Genomic DNA, 22,514 nt, shown 5'->3' on the forward strand with positions numbered 1-22,514 from the left:
TATTATGAAATCTAAAATCTAAATCACACTTTTACCACCGCATCGACATAAATATCCTTAATAATCTAACCACTAAATATAGTCTGTACGCTATTGTTTAAAATGTACGTTACTGTTTAAGACTGAAAACATTTTAGATGTTAAATGCATAACTAGAACTTAAATATACACTTAGCTGTTTTTTAACTCCCTGTTTCAAACAGTAGTGAAAGGAGGTGGTCTAGTATCTCTGTACTGTCTGTCGGCGATCCAGACTTAGAAATGGGGGTGAAACAGCACGGGGCTCAAGCCATCTCCACGCTGGGGCACTCTATGTGTAAGACAAATCAATCCTACTGGGGACACTTGTCCATGGGACATCTGTCCATAAGATAGTGGCACAGGAGAACACTACTAGAACCTTGAAAAATAGTCCATACCTTAGACACTTGTCCGTAAGACAATGTCCGGGTCCGTGTCTTCAAGAACACGAAACTCTTTGTTTAAAATCAAACACCGTCTAATAAACAAAGTGAACCTACCTCGAAATACTTCCGAGGGCTCAATAAATAATAAACAATCTGTCCTTTCTTCCAAATGACATTCTGAGGACAAAAGCAAAGGGACGCCAACGTGCCAGCCAAATACAAATAAAGTTGGGACATCCGTAACTCTTCCCTAAAAATATTCAATAATAATAATATCGAATCTAAAAGGATAATATCTCATCTTTACCTGTTACCTTTGAAATAGCAGCTGATTAAGATTATACAGCAAGATTTAAATAATCACCATTTCTAAAAGCTGGGATAAAACAGAGCGTCAAAACAAATTGAGGTTAAGCACGGAGAGTTGACAGCAGTTGACAGCGCGCGCCTTCACAGAACAGTGAAACGAAAGCAGGGCTGCCGACTAGAGAACGTAAAAATTACGCAGGGAACGTAAAAATTACGCGTCAAATAATCTATCCGGGCCTGAACGAGAGGGAATCCGGTGATGATAGGCCAGACATCATATATTATATATAAAAAAGAGCATGTAACGAACTAACGTTACACTGCCCTCCTCCGAAAAGAAAAGAAATGGACCGGTAAGGTACACTTTCTTTTACACAAATCTGGAGATGGCAAAAAATCAAAGAAAACCACATCGTAAATTTCAGAATAGACGAAACCCATTTGAAAATTGATCAGGTTCTCAAAAAGGAAACGGCAAATCAAAAAAAACGACAAATACCGGTAAAGAATATATGACGCAGGAGATAAAAAAACCAAAGGTTTAAAATTACTAAAGTCAGTGGTCACTGGATACGCCGTAAAGCACAGAGATACTCGAGCCACTGTTCGCTAAAATAAAAAAATAAATACGGAGGTACATCTGCTAGTATGGTACGCAAGATTAATAAATATTTCTATAGTTAGTGTTTTATACCGATATAGGTGTAAATTATCGATAACTCAGGCTAGACAAGTGTAGACTCCAAAATACGCTATGTTTTAAAACAACGCGACTCAACAATAATTAAAGAGAACGTCGATCCATTCATGGTATCGATACGTCTCGGTTTATAACCTTGGTAATAGTTTCTGAAACCAACATTCTAGTTCATGTCAGACCAACTACGCCAGAGAAGGAACACTACAATACTAGAGCAGATAGAGGTATATAACGGCCGGTAACCTAAAACCAAAACAACCAATCAAATTTACTGTGTAAGTACAAACCTTCTCTCGGACGGAATGAACAATACTAACAACGCCAGACAAGGAATTATATGGAACTAGAGCAGTTAAAGGTTGATGACGGTCGGTACTACAAGACCAAGACAACCAGACAGATATACTGTTCCAGCTCAAGCCTTCTCTCAAACGGAATGTATCAAACTAACAACGTCAGACAATGAATTACAGACTAGAGCAACAGAGGCTGAAGAAGGCTAACTGAGCCTAAACACTCAACAGAATTCACAGTAGCTCAACCCTTCTCTCCAACGCAGTGACTGAACCAACAACAACAAAAACCAGAGATAATCACCAAGAGACAGAACTGTAAAAAAAGATAAAATGAAATGAATGTGGAAAAATAATACCCTACATCTGTCAGAATGAGGGGATGCACTGTAGTGTACATCAACTAAAATGGGATAAATAGAGCATATCTATAACGATACCCCAAAATGACTCTACATAAAAATAATAATTAAAAACCTTCTGAGCCTTAGCTCAGAAAGAAATAAAAACAAAATACGCATCGCCTAGGGTGGTTCTTTTACGTATTGCTGGAAGACTTTTACTGTTGAGGTATGTAACCAACTTAGCAGTACCCAAATCACCACCATGTAGATGCTATTACGGGCCATTAATACCCAAACTACGACCATAAAAGTAGGTTGTGAATATAGCTATTAGATCGAAACTAAAAATACATCTAAAATGAAATCAAATAAACTCCTGTGGATTCTGCAGAAAACTGTGGTGCTTCAAAACGCAAAATGTCAAAGTCAATGACACTGTCGCTTAGACCTTAAAAAATACTACTAAATTAAGCAAATCTTCTGTAGGGCCAAATAAAACTAACGAGCTAAACTAAACTACAGTGGACCAAATAGATAAATTAGTTCCCTAAGGGACAACCTTATCAGGTTAAAATAAACTAACAACTATCTCAATGACAGTTATTCTAAATTGAAAAAGGCGGTAAACGCTTCCTCGCAAAACAATACACCTGGACTAAAACCAGAAAACTAAGGCAAACAGAGCACCACTATCCTGCTATGCACGCTAATTAAGAAACTCTGCAATGACTGCATATCCTGCATAATTTCAAATCTGCTAAAAAAATCAAATCGATATAGGGATGTCCCAAGACAAAATATTACCCCAATACAAAGATCTCGAAATATGATATGGCGCAATATCAAAACAAAATATCTCCAAAAATAACGAGAAAACGAACCTAACTAAATCCCTTAACTCACGACGCGCCTTTCGATAGATATAGTTCTTCGAAATACTGTAATTTTACCGTGGATCTAGTAAAACGCATTAAAACCAGGCAATGAATCCGAGCGTAGCGCCCGCCGCTAAAACGTCAATCCTCCATAAACCCGAGTCACAATGCTAAATCGCTCAAACAACTCAAAAACTCATCATGTCAAATGATGACAACACGTTAATGATCTTGGACGTCTCCAAAAACACACCAGCCCATATGAAAATCCTGCTATCCGTGAATCCATAATACGAGAAAATGCCTACAACGTGGTAAGTACGTCTGCAAGATCAGGCAGAAATGTCCTCCGGTTATTTCAAAATCACTAAACGGTAAATACGTTCAGCCAGAAAAGTTATCTGCATCCAATGGTAATAGAATAGTACGTAAAACATTCCTTTCTGACATGTACATATGTGACAGCCGCTAAAAGAAAAACAAAACGATACCATTGCATTAGCCATATGCATGTCCCCTACCGGTTAATCTAAAAACCTTCCAAGGATAAGCACTTCCTGTAATTGCGTCCCAGTACATAATCCGCTTTTCAGCGATAAAAACTCCAAATCAACGGTAGTACTGCAAACAGGAACTAACAAACTGTCGATAGAACTGGTTACCACCAGTTGCCCGGAAGTGGCGAAACATAGTGAATGCGATACTAAATAAAAAATATTGGCATAAAAAACACTGGCATAGAAACCTGAAGGTAAACTAAACAATAAACGAGATGAGATTAACTCCATACTTCTATACAAAAAAATACCCTAAATGTCAGTTTAGCAGCTCGCCCTAGCAGTTATCGATAATCACAGAAACTTGTAAAATAAATCAAAGCAATTCAAATGCAAACCCAAAACAAAATCAAAGTGGTCAAGTTGTGACCACACAGTATAGGAAAATTATCAATATCAACGCTAGGTAAGTAACGTGTGTGTTTATACAAATTTCAACACCGAGGATATAAAAAAAATTCAAAGTTCGAAAATTTATATGGCTTGTCCACCCTGTTTAGGGAAAATACAAACCAAAAGTGCTGTAAAATACAAAGCTTCAAACCTTATGAAATGTCAAAAACCTTGAAATTTAAAAAATTTCAAAGTCACAAAAAAATTGACCACCCTGTATAAGAGTCCCAACAATAGATAAACTTTCAATTTATTTACCAAGAAAAATTTTAAACTATTAAAAAAAATTTTTAAACCCCAAAGGAAAATTCAGGTCCAGCATTAAATTCTTGACCTCCTGTATACCAGTTCAAATTACTCATCAAAACACAAACAGCTGACACATCTCCGTAATATGAAACTGTCTGAGTTCTATAGACCCAAATAATAATAATTAGAAATATCAAAAATAAGTAAGAGAATAGAAATTTCAGTCTTAAATCGTATCAAGAGAAACTACAACTGTTTCTTCCTCTGTATTCATTACCAAAAAAAATTAAACTACAAAAATTAATATATGAAAATTGAATTAGAAAAAATTGTCAGGACTCCAGTGAAATGTTACGAGTAAAAATTTCTCAAAGCCCCACGTTTATGGGTGCCAAATTAAGGGTAGCGTTTTTTAAACAACTACCACGCGAACGGCAGGTTTTTCATCGGAGAGCAGTCGTGGATAAGGTATTTCACAAGAGAGAAAATTAATCAATGAGTAATAAACAAAAGAATATATAGATATTGGGCGGCAGGCATGAACAGAGAAAGGAAAACACAGTTTGTATATTACTTAAAACTGATGACTATATTTATTCGTGATGAATTCTGATGGTAATATGAGCATGTCATTAATATAATTTATAGTGGTTACTTGGAGTAAGAACTAAATGTAAATAATATTAAATACGTTCTATGAAAAGACTATAAAGAAAATACAATGCGTGTAACGTTATAGAAAACACAGGAAAAGTAGCATCACTTTACTTAAATTGTCAAATCTATACGGTGCCAAATCAGATGTGTTGCAACCTGCAGATTCTAGAATCTATCTCGTTATTCTATCCGGCCTGAACGAGAGGGAATCCGGTGATGATAGGCCAGACATCATATATTATATATAAAAAAGACATGTAACGAACTAAAAACGTTACAGTATTAAATAGTCCTTATACTACTAAATTATAAGTCGGATACTGTTTAAAAAGGATAAGTTCTTTACAATATGACAACACCGATTAGAGGCGAGGGAGCCTATTCATTCATTTATTGCCTTGTAGTACGCGTCGCACGTGTGCGGTAAAGCTTTGTTGCCGCTATGTCCCCGGCTGTATTAACGCATTTTCTTAGCTTGTAGTCCTTAAGTGTTTATTTTATTGACTTTTCGTTCAGAACCTAGAAAATTATGGTTCGCCAGTGCCAAATTTGCAAGAAATTTGACTAAAATAATCCATTTAAGTCCTGAAACGACTTTCGACCGGTAGGCAACTCTCAATTTACCCATTGGGAGTCAGTGCGTTGTTGTAGAAAGGCGTTATTTTAGAATAATATTTTAGTTAAAATGTTAAAATCTGTAATTTTTTCTCTTACCATGACATTATTTACTTACTTACATTGTAACAAAAATCATAATTATAACCCTGTTAATAATAATAATGTTTTTATTAAAAATATATTCCGGGTTATTCTAAAATTATTCTTCAAGAATCTAAATAATATACAAGAATTTTAAAATGATATTACATTATGAAACAATATTTTTTAATATACCGGATCGTCTCAAAGTGGCTCACCCCTATAACTTTTTTATTTTTTCAGATAAAAAAACAGATTTGTATGGGAGTAGTATATATGACATAAATTAAGATTTATTTGACGTATTCAATTGTTTGGTCTCTGTCCTGTTTCACCGAAAATTGATTTACATCTTTGGATTTTTAAAGGCCACCTTCGGTATTTTGCTACTTTATTCGATAAAAATGACACTCGGAATAGAAAATGACTATCATAATGTCAACTTTTGACATTGTCGACTTTAAAACAAATCTTACTTTAAATTTCAATCCAGGGTGCTATGGTGTTGTTAAAAACACTAAGTTTTAATCATGGAGCCGTTGGAAAAATAGTTTTATCATCTAATGGGTTCGTGTCTGTCTAGACCTAAAAGATGTACAAAGCGTATTTTTAATCATACTATGTCAATTTTTTCAAATGGAACAAGGGTGATCATTAGCATATTTGAAAAAGGGCATTTTTTATGAAATATATTGATACCACACACTTGGTATTTTGAGTCAAATTGTCGTTATGAACCGCGTGTTACAATTACAATTAAACCATATCCGAAAATGTCAAAAGTTGACATATGATATGTCATTCTATTCAGAGTGTCATTTTCTATCGAATAAAGTAGAAATATACCGAGGGTGCCGTTTAAAAATTAAAAGTTATAGTCATTTCCGGTGAAACAGGAAGTGACCAAAAACAATTGAATGCGTCAATCACTCCTAATTTATGTTATATACTAATATACTAAATCTTGTTTTTTTTATTTGAAAATATAAAAAAATTATGGGGATGAGCCACTTTTGGGACGCACCCGGTATAATAAAGATAGTACCGAGTTAAATAAATGTAGTTTTCATTTTATCCACTTCCTATCACCTTCCTTGCTTTAATGGAACAGATTTATGTTTTCTCTAATTTACATAATAAGACATCACTTAACCAAAAAAAAAATTACAACAATCATATTTTTCTCTCCCTGTCGCCGATTCTATTGTATCTGTGGAATAGATTCTGTTTTGATTAATATTAGGGGTTGTAAATGTTTAACTAAAATTAATAATTTATTATTAATTTCAAAAATTACGTAATTTCGATTATAAAATTTCTTTTATAACGTGTATTTTATTATTTTTATCCTTTTTGGACTCTAAGACGTTTTTTCTAAACTTTTATTCAAAAAACCTGTCCTAAATCTTAATAAAATATAAAAAAGTTTAAATATGATATATTTTTAATTTAATTATAGCTTCATTAAAATAAAAAAATTACCCGGCTATGATACCGGCTGATTTAACGGCTGTTTAAGTACATAGAAAAAAATAGGCTGTACTTAAACTGCCGTTAAACGGTAGCCTACTGAAATGCCGTTAATAGGTATGACGTCGTTGATGTGACGCACTTGACGGCTTTTTAATGCTTTGGTTAAAATGCCGTCAAACGGTCGCGTACTAAAATGCCGTTAATCGTTAATGCAGAATAGGCTACTGATTAATACTTTATAATTTGTAATGTAATGTTGTCCAAAATCCGTCATGGCTTATTCTGAATAAAATTAACTTAGAACGGTGTATATGTAGGTATACGTATATGCTGCCGTTGTAGTGTATTATTTTTAAGTTGTCAGTTTATAATTTGCAATAAAAACCTGAAAACCAATGCCATATATTACATTTTATCGCAAATACATTTTCAAACCTACAACGGCAGCATATACGTCTACCTACATATACACCGTTCCAAGTTAATTTTATTCAGAATAAGCCATGACGGATTTTGGACAACATTACATTACAAATTATAAGGTATTAATCAGTAGCCTACTCCGCATTAACGATTAACGGCATTTTAGTACGCGACCGTTTGACGGCATTTTAACCAAAGCATTAAAAAGCCGTCAAGTGCGTCACATCAACGACGTCATACCTATTAACGGCATTTCAGTAGGCTACCGTTTAACGGCAGTTTAAGTACAGCCTATTTTTTTCTATGTACTTAAACAGCCGTTAAACGGTAGCCTACTAAAATGCCGTTAATAGATATTGTGACGTCGTTCATGTCGGCGGAAAGTAATGCCTAGCCTTAAGCTTTTTGTAAGAGCACCTGTGGGTCGGTGGCTGAGGCTATCGCTTCGTAAGCGGATGGTCTGTGGTTCAAATCTCACGCCGACCAAGACTTTTTTATATTTTTTTTGCTTATAGCGTGATCTTATTTCATTGGTTTCACACTTTTTGGTTGGATTGGTTTAGTTATTTGGCGGTTGGTTAGCGTGGTTATTTGGAGGGTGTTAATTCATTGGTTAGTTGGTTATTTGGTGGGGTTGGTTGATTTTTACTAATTTATATTTGTTTTTTTATATTTTTATCAGTGTCGAGGTTAGTTGCGTTGGTTAAGTTGGTTATTTGGTGGGGTGGATAGCGTTGGTTAGTCCTTACAAAATTCCTATATTTCATAAAGCCGTCAAGTGCGTCACATCAACGACGTCATACCTATTAACGGCATTTTAGTAAGCTACCGTTTAACGGCAGTTTAAGTACAGCCTAATAAAATTTGTAGCCGACCAAGGTTAAAACAAGGTTAAAAACTCGAATGACTAGGATTTAGAAAAGAAAGTTAAAAATATACTAATAAACCTAGATCCGCCCATCTCCCACCATTTTAATTGAGGGGTAAAATTCTTGACAATTTTCATTCATGTTTAAGCTTCAAAAAAGACCGCATGGTGGCAGCAGCTCACAATACCCCTCATCGTACGACTATTTAATATTATACATATAGACAAGGATTTAACCTAATAATCGACGTTGACCATACATATCAGCGATTCTGTATACTAACCTTCATTTTCACTGCTAGATGGCAAGGGTCTGCGCCAAAAAGGGACTGCCATTGGCCCCAAATTTGTACCGTTTGAAGGAGGCGGTACAAACGTTGTTGGCTTCTTTTTCTTCCTATACAGAGCCGAGGCAGCGGCGGGCCCATTGTAGCCTCCAAATTTGCAGTTAAACACGCCCCCAGGCGGACCCAAAGACACTGCAGCTGGTTTTTCTACCAGTCGTCTAACATGAAAGAATCGGTAGTAGAGCAGCATGAAGCCAATGCCCAGAAAAAACAACAAAACCGTGACAATGGGAACTGTAAATCACCAAAAAATAGTTCTAATGTACTGATCGTTGAAATGTCTACTGGGTTTTTACCTAGTTCCCAATGTTCGAATCTGAAATTCCAAACTGCCGCTACCCATGCCCCCACTAAAAGAGAGTTTTCCAGTAGCATGACAACATAGAAAATAGTCATGGTTCTTCCGTGAGGCTTGTCCTGCAAATTGATGTATGCTAAAACATATATAGCTGCTAGTAGGGCACAGACCCCTAATTTTCGGCCCCTTTCCCCGTGAAAGGGGCTGCGTGGGCTCAGTAACCATAAGAACATGCAGGCCCAATGCAATGCCAGTACCTAAAAGATACCATAATATAAACTTTAAGTTAAAATATATTTTTTCTAAAAATACATATACAGATATACTCACAAGAAATATCCAGGAATGATATATCGCTGTATAAGCTGATAATGCTAAGGCCCTCGATGTTACAGTTCCGGTTCGCCACAGTAGCTGGGATACCACTCCTAGCCAGGTCAATACCAGCCTATCTACACTCTGTACGTGTTTACTAAACGAGGCTAAAGCCCAACAAACTGAAAAAAGAGACAAGCAAGCTGATACTGTAACTAAATCAGCTGGCACACCTTGTGACTGTGTTGTATCTAAAACATCCATACTAGAGTACAAAGTATATAAATAAATTAGTTAATAATACCAGCTAATAAACTAAGTTGTAACAGTAACATGGGTGCAGCCTGTAAAAACCCATGGACCAGTCTTAATAGACAGAGATCTCTGACCTCATTTTTGACAGTCGATAGTTGAACAGGTACTAATAAACGAGCATAACGCCATAATACTCCAATTTGCAGACAATGCAATAGCAAAACAAACACACGAGACCAACCAGCAGAACTTTTGGACAAATACCTACAATAACACATTTGAAAATCACCTATTTACAGAGATATTCTAATTTAATCACCATTTCATAGACAATATTTGTGATATCAACATTGTAATAACAACTGAACTAAGACACTGGGCAAAAAGCAGAGTAAGTCCGTGTTCGTACAAAGCATATACCACCAAGAAATCAAACACGAGATCGCAGAAGTATGCGGCTAGAGATACAACGTTAAATAACAGATCGCATAGCGGCAAAAATTCTGCCATGACTTCGAATAATTCATCTCATTCTAAAATCGAAATATCTAATTAGGATAAATCATTCAAAACAGTGCATTTCTTGTATTACAAATTTAGAAATTCCTATTTAAAATTCAAAATATACATAAAAATTCATGTGAAAAAATTGATCATCATCATAATTACGCTACATTCCTCAATAAAGTTAAAAAATTCAATTATAATAGTTTACATACTTGCTTTTGAGTACTTGTTTGGGCGATTGCCCGCATTCCTAACCTCCTTTCATTTTTATTTCAGATTTTTAGTTTTCTGATAACTCCTTTACGTTTTAAAATACACAGCACTCATTTTATACTGTAATAGAATGGCATTCTAATTTGAACAAGCAGAAAAACACTTAAAACCTGTAAATCTCACAAAATGAAAAGTTATTTAAAGAATTGCTGTGAGAGTTGAGTGTTGTCGCAGCCACAGAATGTTGTCGTTGTCGCGCACATGTCGCGCAACCATCGCGCCAGGCCCTAGAATACATTAAAATAGAGATGGGCAAAAGTAACCGGTTTTTTGAATAACCGGTATTTTCCTCTAAAATAACCGGTTATTTAAAGGTAGTTTTTTTTCATCAGTTAACCTAATAACCTTGCATTACGTTCAATAACCTATAGCCGGTTATTTTTTAAAAAATCGTACTTGTTTAAAACAAGTAACCATTAAATATTAACTGTTTGAATCGTAAATTTCGAAGAAGCGAACGGCACGGATCTTCCAGATATTACGACGATAACGGGAGATCCCGCTCCCACCCCAAAACAAAAATATATGACATCAAACATCAAATGTCAAAATTAAATCAGGCATCAGGCGAACCCTGATGATAATAATCAAAACAACGGCCGAATGGCCCTGACAGGTCAGGCCGTAAAACAAAGTACTAATGCCATAGACTACTACTAGCCACCAGCTAGCCAAGTGATACGAACCTAACTTCAAATAGATTCTCTAAATTCTATATTTAAATTTTAACCGACTTTAACGGATTTTCAACGGTTCTTCAAAAGTTTTCCATGGTTTCGCCTAGTTTCACCCACGTTTCACCGTAAATATATTTTATTTGTAGTTTGAAGTCTCTCTTGAAGCTTAGACTAAAGAATACAAAATTGAAGTTCAAGTAATGAATGAAGATAATATTTCATTAACTATTCATTCAGTCTCCTTATTTTTCTTTGGTATTTGATTAAAATAACTTGGTTGTAGATTGTAGAACTTGTGAGTTGTGTGGTTTATTTGAACGTTAAGTAATTACTAGTTTTAATATCATATCCATGTCTACTCAAAAATTTAATTAACTATAAGAGGCTTAACTTAAGAGGCTTCTAAAGTATTTGCAAGAGAGGCTTGTAGAAATCAGTTATCAAAAAATATTGTTTCAAGTAATTCATTAAAATCTAACAAAGAGCACAATATTGTCAAGAGTTTGCGTAACAAAGATTGTTTCTATCTAAAAGCTGATAAGGGAAATAAGGTTGTTATATTAGATAAAAAAGACTATTATGATAAGGTTAACAACTTAATCGATAATGGCCCCTACATAAATTTGAAAAAGAATCCTTTGTCTAAGATGGTAGCAGACGTTAAAAAAACTCTAAAAGAATGTAACACCCTTATTGATCTTTCTTTAAAGAGGAAATTGCAAGTATCCAATCCCTCATTACCAAAATTGTATGCTTTGCCAAAAATTCATAAACCGGACAAGTCTATGCGCCCAATTGTATCGGCTGTAGGTTCTCCGACTTATAATTTGGCAAAATGGTTATCAAGGGAGTTCGAAAATTTACCTGATCATGAACCTTCTTTCGCAGTTAAAAATAATATTGAATTCATTAACAAAATTAAAGATATAACATTGCATGAAGGTGAAATTTTGGTCTCCTTTGATGTATCTTCGTTGTTCCCAAGTGTTCCAATTCCACATACTTTAGGCTACTTGAAGGAATTACTGAACGCAAATGGTCTCGACAACAAAACTGTGACTGAATATATTGAGCTTACATCGTTATGTATGAAACAAAATTGTTTTCAATTTAATAACAACTTTTTTGAACAGCGGGAAGGTACAGCAATGGGTAATCCATTGTCTCCATTTTTGGCTAATTTATTCATGAGCAGGTTTGAAGTGGAGGCTAAGAATCATAAAATAATAAATACAAGAAGAAGTGTCAAGTCAATGTTAAATTATGGAAACAGCGTGGCTGCCTGGGTAACTAATTTTCAGATATGGCGGCTGGGACATTTGACATGACATAGACATGACAATTTCAATTTTATGAAATTTATTTCCGTTTCCGGTTTTTAATGGCGGGCTGTTCAGGAGGTTTAAATGAGGGTTAATATACTTTTTTACTCTTTCTAGTAGTAAATAATACAACAAAATTACTCAAAAATATTTATTTAGAACAATGTAAATATGCAAATCAACACAATTAAAGAGCTATAATCCAATAAACTACTGTATCAATATCAAATATTTAAATAATATCAGAGATGCTGTGTTAAAGTGAATTAGTAAAGTAACAGTGCATTGACTTACAGAAACTTGAAGATAAATAAATGTTTCCACAGCTTCACGGGCATAAAAACTAAATAACTGGAAGCAGGAAAAGGCAACAGGCGGAACCCACACAAAACCTGGAATTAAAAAATATGTAAAAAACATAAATATAGGTACATAAGACTTTGTGAATTAAATCAAACAGGACTTGAATGAAAATAAAATGAATAAAAAAATTATAATACATCATCTAATACCTCATTTGTATTTTAAAAAATAAACTACATACATAGATTTATAGCATTATTGCTATGAAAAAATACATAATAGGGTACCTATGTGATATGTAATTACGCATTTCTGTTCATCTTGTAGAAAATTAATGTAGGCTAATAATACTTCAATAATCATAATTTACCTTGTATAACTTGCTTTCAGTTGCTCAAAATCACCGATCAGTCTTTAAAGTAGAGATATGGAAAAATCCTTGGCAAAGAATATTCCAAGATCCTTGGGTTTAAAGCTAAAAAAATATAAAAACAGTTAATATATTACCTATTTTTGCATATAATATGGCCCATACCTACTACACGCAGAAACGTCGATTTCATCATTTTCTTCATGTAATTAATATCATATATACTTTATTAAAGTGTTAACAAGGAACTTTATATCAAAAAACATCTTTGTACTTATAAATTTCAGCCGAAATATCAGAAACAAACTTCCAATCAAATCTAAACGGCAAAAATTAAAATGGCGCCCGACCTTGCCAGCAGGGGGGTGACAGTGAAATAGGAAAATTGGAAACAGTCATTAGTGTCATTCTCCTCACGACAAGTATGGCCGCCTAGACAAGGACAGCATTGTTCTTGTCTAACTATTGTCTAACTTCACAGTTTAGAATTGACAGATTTCAGTTTCAGAGACAACTTCAGATTTGTTCTAGAACAAATTCTGAAAAAATCTTCGACGCCATTTTAATTCATTCCGTTTAGTTTCGTTTTGGAAGTTCAATTTAATATTTCGGCTGAAATTTATAAATATAATGGTATTTAATAAAGTTATATAAAATATATATTACATGAAGAATCTGGAAAACGACGTTTCTAGCAGTAGGTATGTCCTATGTATATGAAAAATAGGTAGTAAATAAACACTGTTTTTACATTTTTTAGATGCAAGAAAATGGTATTATAATATCTTTGATCGGCGATTTTTCTGAAAATGGAAGCAATTTTACAGCAAGGTAAGATCATTTTAACTATAGCCAACATTAGTTATCTCAGGTATGTGCGAATTTATTGTCAATAATGCAATAAATCGGACTGATAATCTGATTACAGGTTATCCGGACTCAAAAGTCTCTTTGTTTCTTTTGGACTGATAAATCACGATTATGTTATCCGACTAAAAGTCTCTTTTTGCTTCTTTTTTGATTTATAAGCCGGGCCTCTTTGGGAGATAACGGACGCTTTTTTAAACAGTATATTTATATTTTATACCTATTGATATTTTACATTGTTAATTTTAGTATAAAAAATTGTTTTCTGTTTTCAGGTTTTTGTATAAGGCTCCCGTTTTCATGTTCCTGTGTCCGTTTTTGTCTGTCTTGAAGGTCAAGCGAATACGTGTGTTTATTTACAAATTACTGTAAGTCATGCTTATACCTTAAACTAATTTACGTTAAAAGTACATATATACTTAACTAATTGGTATTGAAACCATACAATCCTCTATATTTTTATATTTGTTTAGTCACGTTGTTCCATATTTCAAATAAATATATGTGAATAAATAATTTTTTTAGTTTTATTTATGAAAGTAAAAATACAAAATACATTTGAACTGAAAGAGGACCCGCCATTGAATAACCGGAAACGGAAATGAAAATTAAGCCATCATGTCCTTATCATGTCAACCTGTCAATTGGAAAATTAGTTCTCCAGACGACAACGAAGGCTTTCGGTGGCGTATCGTGTTTCCACGATTTAACACAGAGTTGACACTTCTTTCTAGTTAATTATTTTATGCTTGCCAGAGGCCTCGGGAGCTGACGCTGACACACAGACAAAAGACAAAAGAACAGGACGCCGACGTGCATAAAAATGTTCCGTAGCAGAAATTGACAGGAATCATATAGAAATATTCAGATTTTTGTCTAGGACAGTCTAGAAGGCCATGCTTTCTGCCTGGGTAGAACCAAAGACATCTAAATATAGGTAGACAGAACACTCCATTCATAAAACTCAATTTTTTAGAATCATACATGGTTTGGCACTTTTATGAGAGTTAAAAAGAGATGGGTACATAAATATGACAACACGGTTGAGTTTCGTCTGTCTTTCTGTCATTTCACTCCATCAGTGGCGTGACGGTGGTGTGGTGTTTTTTTATCAAAAATTTTAAAATAGTTATTTTGTGTATTTTAATTTAAATTTTAATTTGTAATATACGTAGTAATATCGATAATATACAATGTAGGGGCGTTTGCACCAAGTTTTTTAAGCAAAACTTAACATTATGGTTTAGCTTATTTTCTTGCACTATGCTTTAATCTAACTTGAATTTATATTTAAATTAAGCGGTCAAATTTCCAGGCTAGTGGTCACTTAACCTATCTTAGACACAAAAAAATTGTTTTACGAGGAAGAATTATTGTTATTCCTTTGAGAAAGCTAAAAAGTGTATTATGATACCTCTACGTAAGTTCGATGATTACTTTTGATATCCTAGACGTCGATCAGTAGGTATATTCATTGAAAATGGATTTCCTCAAGAGTGGATGTAAGGAAAAATCATATTGCCAAGAAATGAACCTCCTTAAGTTTTTAGGACAGAGACTTTTAAACGACACTGTAATATATATCCTCGGTTTAATCCTTGTTTAATTGAACAAAATCTAGAATATCAAAATGAGAGGTAAGTTGGAATGCTAGTAAATCTAATGTAAGATAAATTAATTATATTTATACTTTGAACCATTGTTCTTTACTATTTCCAGAAACAACAGCATAACTGCCTTAAATCAACAACAAGTTTTATAGTATATTTAGGTTTCCTGGGATTATAGGGATAGTTGATGAAACACAATGTAAGAAAACATTCACCTGGTAAGTACCTATATATTTTCTTCAATATTTATCAGTACAAGGTTTCTTATACTTTACAGGGGGTATTGATGGAGAGGTAATTAGAAATAGAAAAGCATTATTTTCCCCAACATTTAAATTACTGGAAATGCTAGTCTTAAAACTATAGACTTGATTGCTTGTTGGCATGGGTCTGTGCATAAAGCCACCATTTTTGGACATTAAGGACCCGCATGGAGACTGGTGACTTTTCAAATTAAATCCTGCTTGGTTAGTGGTCCGTATATTTACTTACTGTTAGATCATTTATATAAAATATATTCCTTAAATATTTGAGTAGGTATTCAATTTAGAAATATATTACGAATAAGATGAATTGAAAGAAATTTTTTAAAATTAAATGTGATAATATTCAAAGGGTTCATATACTCTATTAAATTATTTTATTATCTGTTATAAGGTGAGATTGCATATGCATTGAGGGGATATATGCAGAAATAGAGCTGAAGAAATGTTTCAGAATTATCGTTATATGGAAACGCCACTTTCCAATATGTGTTTTATGGTATAAGACCAAAATTACAAAACACAATGTCAGTTATTGTTGCACAACAGTGAGTTAAGAAAAATATTATCTGTTTAATTATAGAACAAAATTTAAAAAATTTAATGTATGTACTTAAATTTTTAGATTTTGTTGTTTCAATGTGCTACACAATACAGCCAGAATGATGCCTGAACAAGAGCTGCCGCCGTTAGATGAAATAAATATGGACCAAATTAATAAGAAGAGAAATAATAAATTAGTTTGAAAGATTAGGGCAATATTTTTTTTTAACTTATTCTAAACATGTTTTTATGTTGTTATTAAATCTCTTGAGTATTAATTTCTATAAAATATCATTATTAAATGTCTTTTATTCAGAAATAACATACATTACATTTTTTACATTACAATATAAACACTAATTAAAATTATTAAATAAGTTCTCTTTGAGAATTTTACTGTTCTTTTTTTATTTCAATGTCTAACAACCCTTTTTTTCTTTAGCTTATGTTCTTCTCTGTTTTGAATACTACTACTTTGAATTTTGCCCATCTCCATATTACAAAAGAACAGCCTTTTGTCTAGTAAATTAATATCTTCCCTTTTCTTCTGTTTCTTTGTAACCATCAGTTTTGTTTTGAGACTGAAAAAATATCTAAATATATTGAATTCTCTTCAAAGTAATAAAAAATTCAAAAACACAATGAAAGGTTAGTACTTACAATACCAGTACTCCTATTAGTTTTAGACAATCTATCACCATCATGTTTTTTAATCCCACAATGCTCTTCTCATTTTTACATTAATTGAATATATTATTATCTTCCGTTTTTGCTTTTTGTATACGTGGACCTCCACCAGTTAGTCAAAATATATTTTAATAATTGATTTTCTTTTACATAGTATTTATACATACGTTGTAAGCTTTCCATACAAATTAGAAAGCCCAAAAATCCCGTTTTTCTTTGTGACTATGGTTGACCTTTCTTTTAAAGTAAGTCCAATAATATACAATTTAATTATTTCAAAATTATTAAAAAGTATGTTGTTCTTATATTTTTGATAATTTTTTTATATGAATATTTTGTAAATCCATTCTGAGAGTTAAAAATATCAAAAATATTGTTGAAAACTAAATGGAATTTAGAGGCCTCCTAAGAAAACTCTGGGCCAGTTTATGTATCCCTTATAAATTCTGTTTTCGGCAAATAAAATGACAATGTTAAAGCAAAGGATAGTAGCAGAAGATTGGATTTTTGTGTGGCAGGTCCTTTTAACATTCTTTCAAAAATACTTTGTACTGGTTCAGCTAAGGAAACCTAAAAAAACATATATTATCTCTATTAATGTTATATCTCTATAATATTATTAGTCTTTTTTAGACACATCCAAATTCACTAAAGGGTTTTAAAATTTAGACCTGGGGCGCTATTCTGTACAATCGTCGGTATCGGTAAGTTACCGACAGCTATCGGTACGTGCGGCCAATGAGCGTCGTGTTGATTGTTGTTGTCATAGCTACCGATCGGCCCTTTGGCAGATATCGCAAATTTGTACCGACGAAAATCGGTATCTCTACCGTGCCCTTGTCAACCTCACGGTAGAGATACCGAGAGTTGTCGGTACAAATTTGCGATATCTGTCATAGGGCCGATCGGTAACTATGACAACAACAATTAACACATATTTACTATATGCAAATACGTACCGATAGCTATCGGTAACTCACCGATTCCGACGATTGTACAGAATAGCGCCCCTGGCCTTGTCATGGAAATTAGAACCTTCCATTAATCGTATTTATGCCACTGTCATATGGATTAGTGTATCATTCACAAAATTAGACCAGAACTAAATTTAAAACTTGTTAATGAATCTTGGGGACAGATTTTGACATAATGGCTGCAGGACTAAATTATTAAATGGCTGATAACTTTACATTATTATAGTTCCCCTCCGCCCGCCACTCAAATATATACATAAAATAGTGTGTCCAAGATAATAATTACAAGCACTGGGATCTCAGAAACAGTAAGAGATACAGCTTCAATTATTAGAAATTGCTTTTAGCGATTTTTACTTGATTTTTATATTTTTGATCCTCACATATAACCTTTGACTTATAACCATTATGTTTTTAAATGTCACCCTGCATACCTATATTCATACCTGAATCGTCAATTCAGTTGATTCACTTATCAAAGATTTTTCTTTTAAGTAATCAATTAACTGATGCATTGATATTATTTTATTTTTCAATCTTCTAAGACCTATTTGTAAAGTATGTATTTTTCATTTTCTTTGTTTCCAAATTTTTACAAGACTTAAATTTCTACATAATATCATTATAATGCCTCATTAACATACTTCTTTCTGAAATTAAAATAACTTATGCACAATTTTACTTAAGATACAGGGTGGCGCCTCTTAAATGCTACCAAGGAGAAAGAGTTTGTATTGAAATTAAATTTTGGGAGTATATGTAGGTTAATTTAGAGCATTTAAACATATAAATGTGATAAAATATGTGTTTTTTTAAAATATGGAGTTCTACAGGGTGTCGCCAAAAAAGTTACACAACAAAGTTTTGTTTTTTGGAATGGGACACCTTATATATTATTTGATTTTCGGATTCTATGAGAAAAATAAAGGTGAATTTCATTATTGGACTAAAATGTAATTTTATTCCCTTTTATTTGAAATGAACACAGCAAGTTCCCTTTTATTTGAACACCCAGAATACTATTCCGATCTTTTAATTGCAGTGTGCATTCATCAATTAATAGAATGCTTAAGGTCAAATTTTAATTTGGTTAAATATACAATGAGTAAATTTCCATCTAGGTAGCTGTTATTGAAATTTAAAGTTTATTCATTATTTTCACCAAATGTGAAATATGACAAGCCTTACATTTTAGACATATGCTTCTTTAACAAAACTCACTTTTATTTCTTTCCTAGAATCCGAAAATCAATTAATATATAGGTGTTCCATTACAAAAAAAAACTTTGATGCATAACTTTGGGGACACCGCGCAGAACTCTTGATATTTCTATAAAATGCTTTCCATTATCCTACATATGCTCCCAAAATTACATTAACGATAAAAACCACCGTTCTCTTTGGAGCCTCCGCGTCGTAGGAGAGGCACCACCTTGTATATAATGTAGAGGTAATTTTTACCTTTTTCTGATACTTTGACGACTTTCTTGAGATAATAAATATCCAACTATTGAGAGATCAGAAGATGAGGATTGTCTTACTATGCTGTAAACAAACAAAAAAACATTAATAATTAATTTTTCAATAAAACCTATTTTCGTTTTTAATTTTTTCCTAAATACTAATAATTTCCTTCTATAGTATTAAATTTATCATTAAGCGAGAATGTTTTCTAGTGCAAAACAAAAGCTCACTCATAGAAAATATATGTAAACAAAAACCAACACTATGGCAAAAATTATGTAGTTTATGATCTTATAATGTGGAAAATAATTCCAAATAACATATCCTTGACAAAACATATAAAATAAAAGATAGCTATGTTAATTATACAGGGTTTCTGGATATTCGACCGATAAAGTCTCGTATTTTTATAAAAATTAAGATAGGGAAGTAAACCCATAAAGTGCTTAATTAATAAGATACAAAGTGATATTAGTAATGTTATATTACGTTATATTGTTCTATTAGATATTATAACAGCTTCCTTGAAATCTATTACTGCTAATGACATAAACAAAGTGTCCCCTTTTCTGCGAGAAAGATAGAGATGTCAATTTTTAAATAATTAAGATGGCAAACAAAAGCAGAAAAAATGTTATTTTGAAAAAGCTCAATGTGTCAAAGTATCCCGTCTACTATAGTTACGTCAAAAGTATGATTAAGAATGTATTTAGATTTTTTACCGCAAAAATTGTGTCTACGAAATTTCGCGTCTCTATTTTTTTAAAGAAATACCTGGATATGTCAAAATTAAACTTACATTGTGACACCCTGTATGTTAAAAAGTAAATACTTCGCAAGAGGGTGTACACCTGTATTCAATAAGGCACAGTACACTACTTGACAATAATAGTTATAATGAGAGTATTTCATTTAAAATATATTACATACTAGTTGAAGCCTGGCGCATCCGCCACGACATCAGGAAAAAAAAATACTTATTATTTTTTTTAATTAAATGAAAAATAAAAAATCCGGCGATGAGCCAATTAGCTATCTTTTAGTAAAAAAAGCAACTTTCTAGAGCAAGTCGTTACTTCAGTAGAGACGACACAGATAAACATTAGCATTTTATATTATTATTATATTATATATATTACTTTGTTATGAATACAGCTATATTCCCATTCTGTTAAAAATACAAGAGCTTTTAAGCCTTGTCAGTCAAACATCCAGAATACACTTACAAAGAGCACATACTGGTTAATTCCAACTTCTTTTTCCAATGCCGTTTCTGTTGTTTTGAGGGAAGGGCTTCTTGAGAAGGGCTAGTTTATCTTGTATGATTTTAGGCAAAATCCTGTGAATTTTAATTAATTATCAATATTAAAATACATGTATAAAATGTATCAATGTTCTTACAAATTTGAGGGGCCAGCCAAACTGCCAATCGCGGGACTAGGTAGGGACCTTCTCTAGTCCCTCAGCTGGTCTGGAGGTTCATTTACCTAAAACATTTTTTGGGTGGCGGTACAAACTAGAAGAAAACCTAGAGTAAATACTAATATTAGTACAATACTTATTTATTAACTGTTAAAATGTATTTGACTGCTTTTTACCTGTATGATAAAGCCCCAGCAAAAATGGTACTATCTATTTGAGGCTCAGAATTTGGTCTTATTTGCCTTCGATCAGTTAATTCGGCGATCATAATATTGCTCTTATCAAAATCATCAGAACAAATTTGGACACACATTAGTTTGATTTTTCAAATTCAAGAGTGAAATCGATCATTGTCTAAGCTCAGTAATTATAGGAACGCTACAAAAGTACTATTGGTTACATATGCAACACATACATATTAAGTATTATAAATCTATTTAATAATATATGTAAAATAATAAAAATATGCGGTAAAAAAAAGGAAAAATTAACCTAAAGGAAAAATTTTCCAAGGTTTATTTTCCTCTATTTAAAACACCAGCTATGTACTCGTCTGTGAATTGTGTGCGTGTGTATGGGTGTATAGGTAAGTGTGGGTAAAAGTGTAAAGGGTTCCAAAACTAAAAAAAAAAATATCATAAATGAAAGAGTAAAGAATTATCATAAGTAAGGCTTATCATTATTATTCAAAACAGTGCATATTTTTTAAGTACTGAAGCATCATTATAATTTTATTTATTTTATTAACTTTTTTAATTTGAATTTTGAATACCTATATCTAAACCTTTCCTATTATATAATTACTTATAGAATTTTTTATAATAAATAAATAATAGATCAATCATGTGTTACGGTTAATATCTAAAACCTGCTAATGTTAACTAGAGTTCAATAATATTAATATTTAGATTGCAAAAACAGTTTTCTTTCAACATTGGGGGAGAAATGTGGAAATTATCTAGCCAAAGTCTGAAGTAATTATAAAATTAAATGTCTTTAATTGAACATTAGCTAACTTTGTCATACTAATTTAGCATACATATAGGTACATAGTTAATATAGAATATAACTGAATAATTCTGATGTTCAAATCGTGTTCAAATTTCAGGTATTAACTACCTATAACAGCAACAGCTGTTTTATTCAGCAGATATTAGCCATAACATACACAATTTTTAAGATATTTATAGCGGTTTCGAATGTTAGTTGGTACTTAGATATAATATAAAAAAGGTTTTTAAATGTTAAGTTGAGAACAGCCAGTATTACCTCTGAGCATTTTTTACCACCAACTGTAACAGCGAAATGGACAAATACTTAAAATAATTGACTTAAAACGTAGATCGGTTTTGCCAAGGTTTTGCCTGAGGTCTAACTGAGGATAAGTCTAATTTCACAATCAAAAACGACAGCAAATAAGAAAATATACGTATTTTTGTAATAATCTACTTATAACTAAAAGTACTTAGATACGCTACTGTAAAGGCATTGCTAAAGGTAAAAAAATGTAATAACACTTACCGTCCAAATATCAATCAGGAGTTAGAATAGTCCACCTTTAACAAACTATGCACTGGTGAACCATTGTAGATAGTTAAAAAACTACTTTAAATAGTTTTCTTTGCAATAAACACTAATAATTATTCGAAAGTTGTCCGAAATCCACAAACACTTCCAACGGTCGCAGAAAACTCGCAACAATGCTCCGTTGGACAAAAGTTGAATGAATACGTCAAATGTCAGCGTAATTTCTCAGATTCCGACAATTCA

The 22,514-nt window shown here is 32.7% G+C and overlaps 1 protein-coding gene and 2 long non-coding RNA genes across 10 annotated transcripts in view; 1 reads left to right on the plus strand and 2 right to left on the minus strand.

Annotated features, from left to right (window-relative positions):
- Nucleotides 1-10,462, minus strand: part of LOC115884190 (XK-related protein 7-like) — a 45,892-nt gene extending 35,430 nt beyond the window's left edge. Inside the window, exons 1-6 of the mRNA XM_030902684.1 lie at nucleotides 10,182-10,462; nucleotides 9,782-9,995; nucleotides 9,512-9,726; nucleotides 9,223-9,458; nucleotides 8,891-9,149; nucleotides 8,532-8,828 (exon numbers count right to left, since the gene is read on the minus strand). Coding sequence (XP_030758544.1) covers nucleotides 8,532-8,828; nucleotides 8,891-9,149; nucleotides 9,223-9,458; nucleotides 9,512-9,726; nucleotides 9,782-9,972 — 1,198 coding nt within the window. The 5' untranslated portion in view covers nucleotides 9,973-9,995; nucleotides 10,182-10,462. The remainder of the gene's footprint in view (nucleotides 1-8,531; nucleotides 8,829-8,890; nucleotides 9,150-9,222; nucleotides 9,459-9,511; nucleotides 9,727-9,781; nucleotides 9,996-10,181) is intronic.
- A 4,252-nt stretch (nucleotides 10,463-14,714) lies between these two features.
- LOC115884230 lies at nucleotides 14,715-16,598 on the plus strand. Of its 2 annotated transcripts, none has more exons than XR_004050530.1 (5): nucleotides 14,715-15,418; nucleotides 15,501-15,609; nucleotides 15,669-15,865; nucleotides 16,049-16,202; nucleotides 16,280-16,598. It is a non-coding gene; the product is annotated as an uncharacterized LOC115884230 (long non-coding RNA). The 2 variants fall into 2 exon arrangements; XR_004050529.1 differs by having other exon boundaries at nucleotides 14,719-15,418; nucleotides 15,669-15,858.
- Nucleotides 16,489-22,491, minus strand: LOC115884210. Of its 7 annotated transcripts, none has more exons than XR_004050526.1 (9): nucleotides 22,266-22,491; nucleotides 20,921-21,122; nucleotides 20,724-20,850; nucleotides 20,549-20,661; nucleotides 19,320-19,403; nucleotides 18,305-18,508; nucleotides 17,052-17,454; nucleotides 16,858-16,987; nucleotides 16,489-16,778 (listed from the first exon to the last, which is right to left on the minus strand). It is a non-coding gene; the product is annotated as an uncharacterized LOC115884210 (long non-coding RNA). The 7 variants fall into 7 exon arrangements; XR_004050524.1 differs by adding an exon at nucleotides 21,237-21,364 and having other exon boundaries at nucleotides 16,858-17,454; XR_004050521.1 differs by adding an exon at nucleotides 21,237-21,364 and having other exon boundaries at nucleotides 16,858-17,454; nucleotides 22,014-22,491.
- Between the last annotated feature and the right edge of the window lie 23 nt (nucleotides 22,492-22,514).

Source organism: Sitophilus oryzae, unplaced genomic scaffold (assembly GCF_002938485.1).
Source record: "Sitophilus oryzae breed Bouriz unplaced genomic scaffold, Soryzae_2.0 scaffold_111_pilon_pilon, whole genome shotgun sequence".
Taxonomy (NCBI): Eukaryota; Metazoa; Arthropoda; class Insecta; order Coleoptera; family Curculionidae; genus Sitophilus; species Sitophilus oryzae.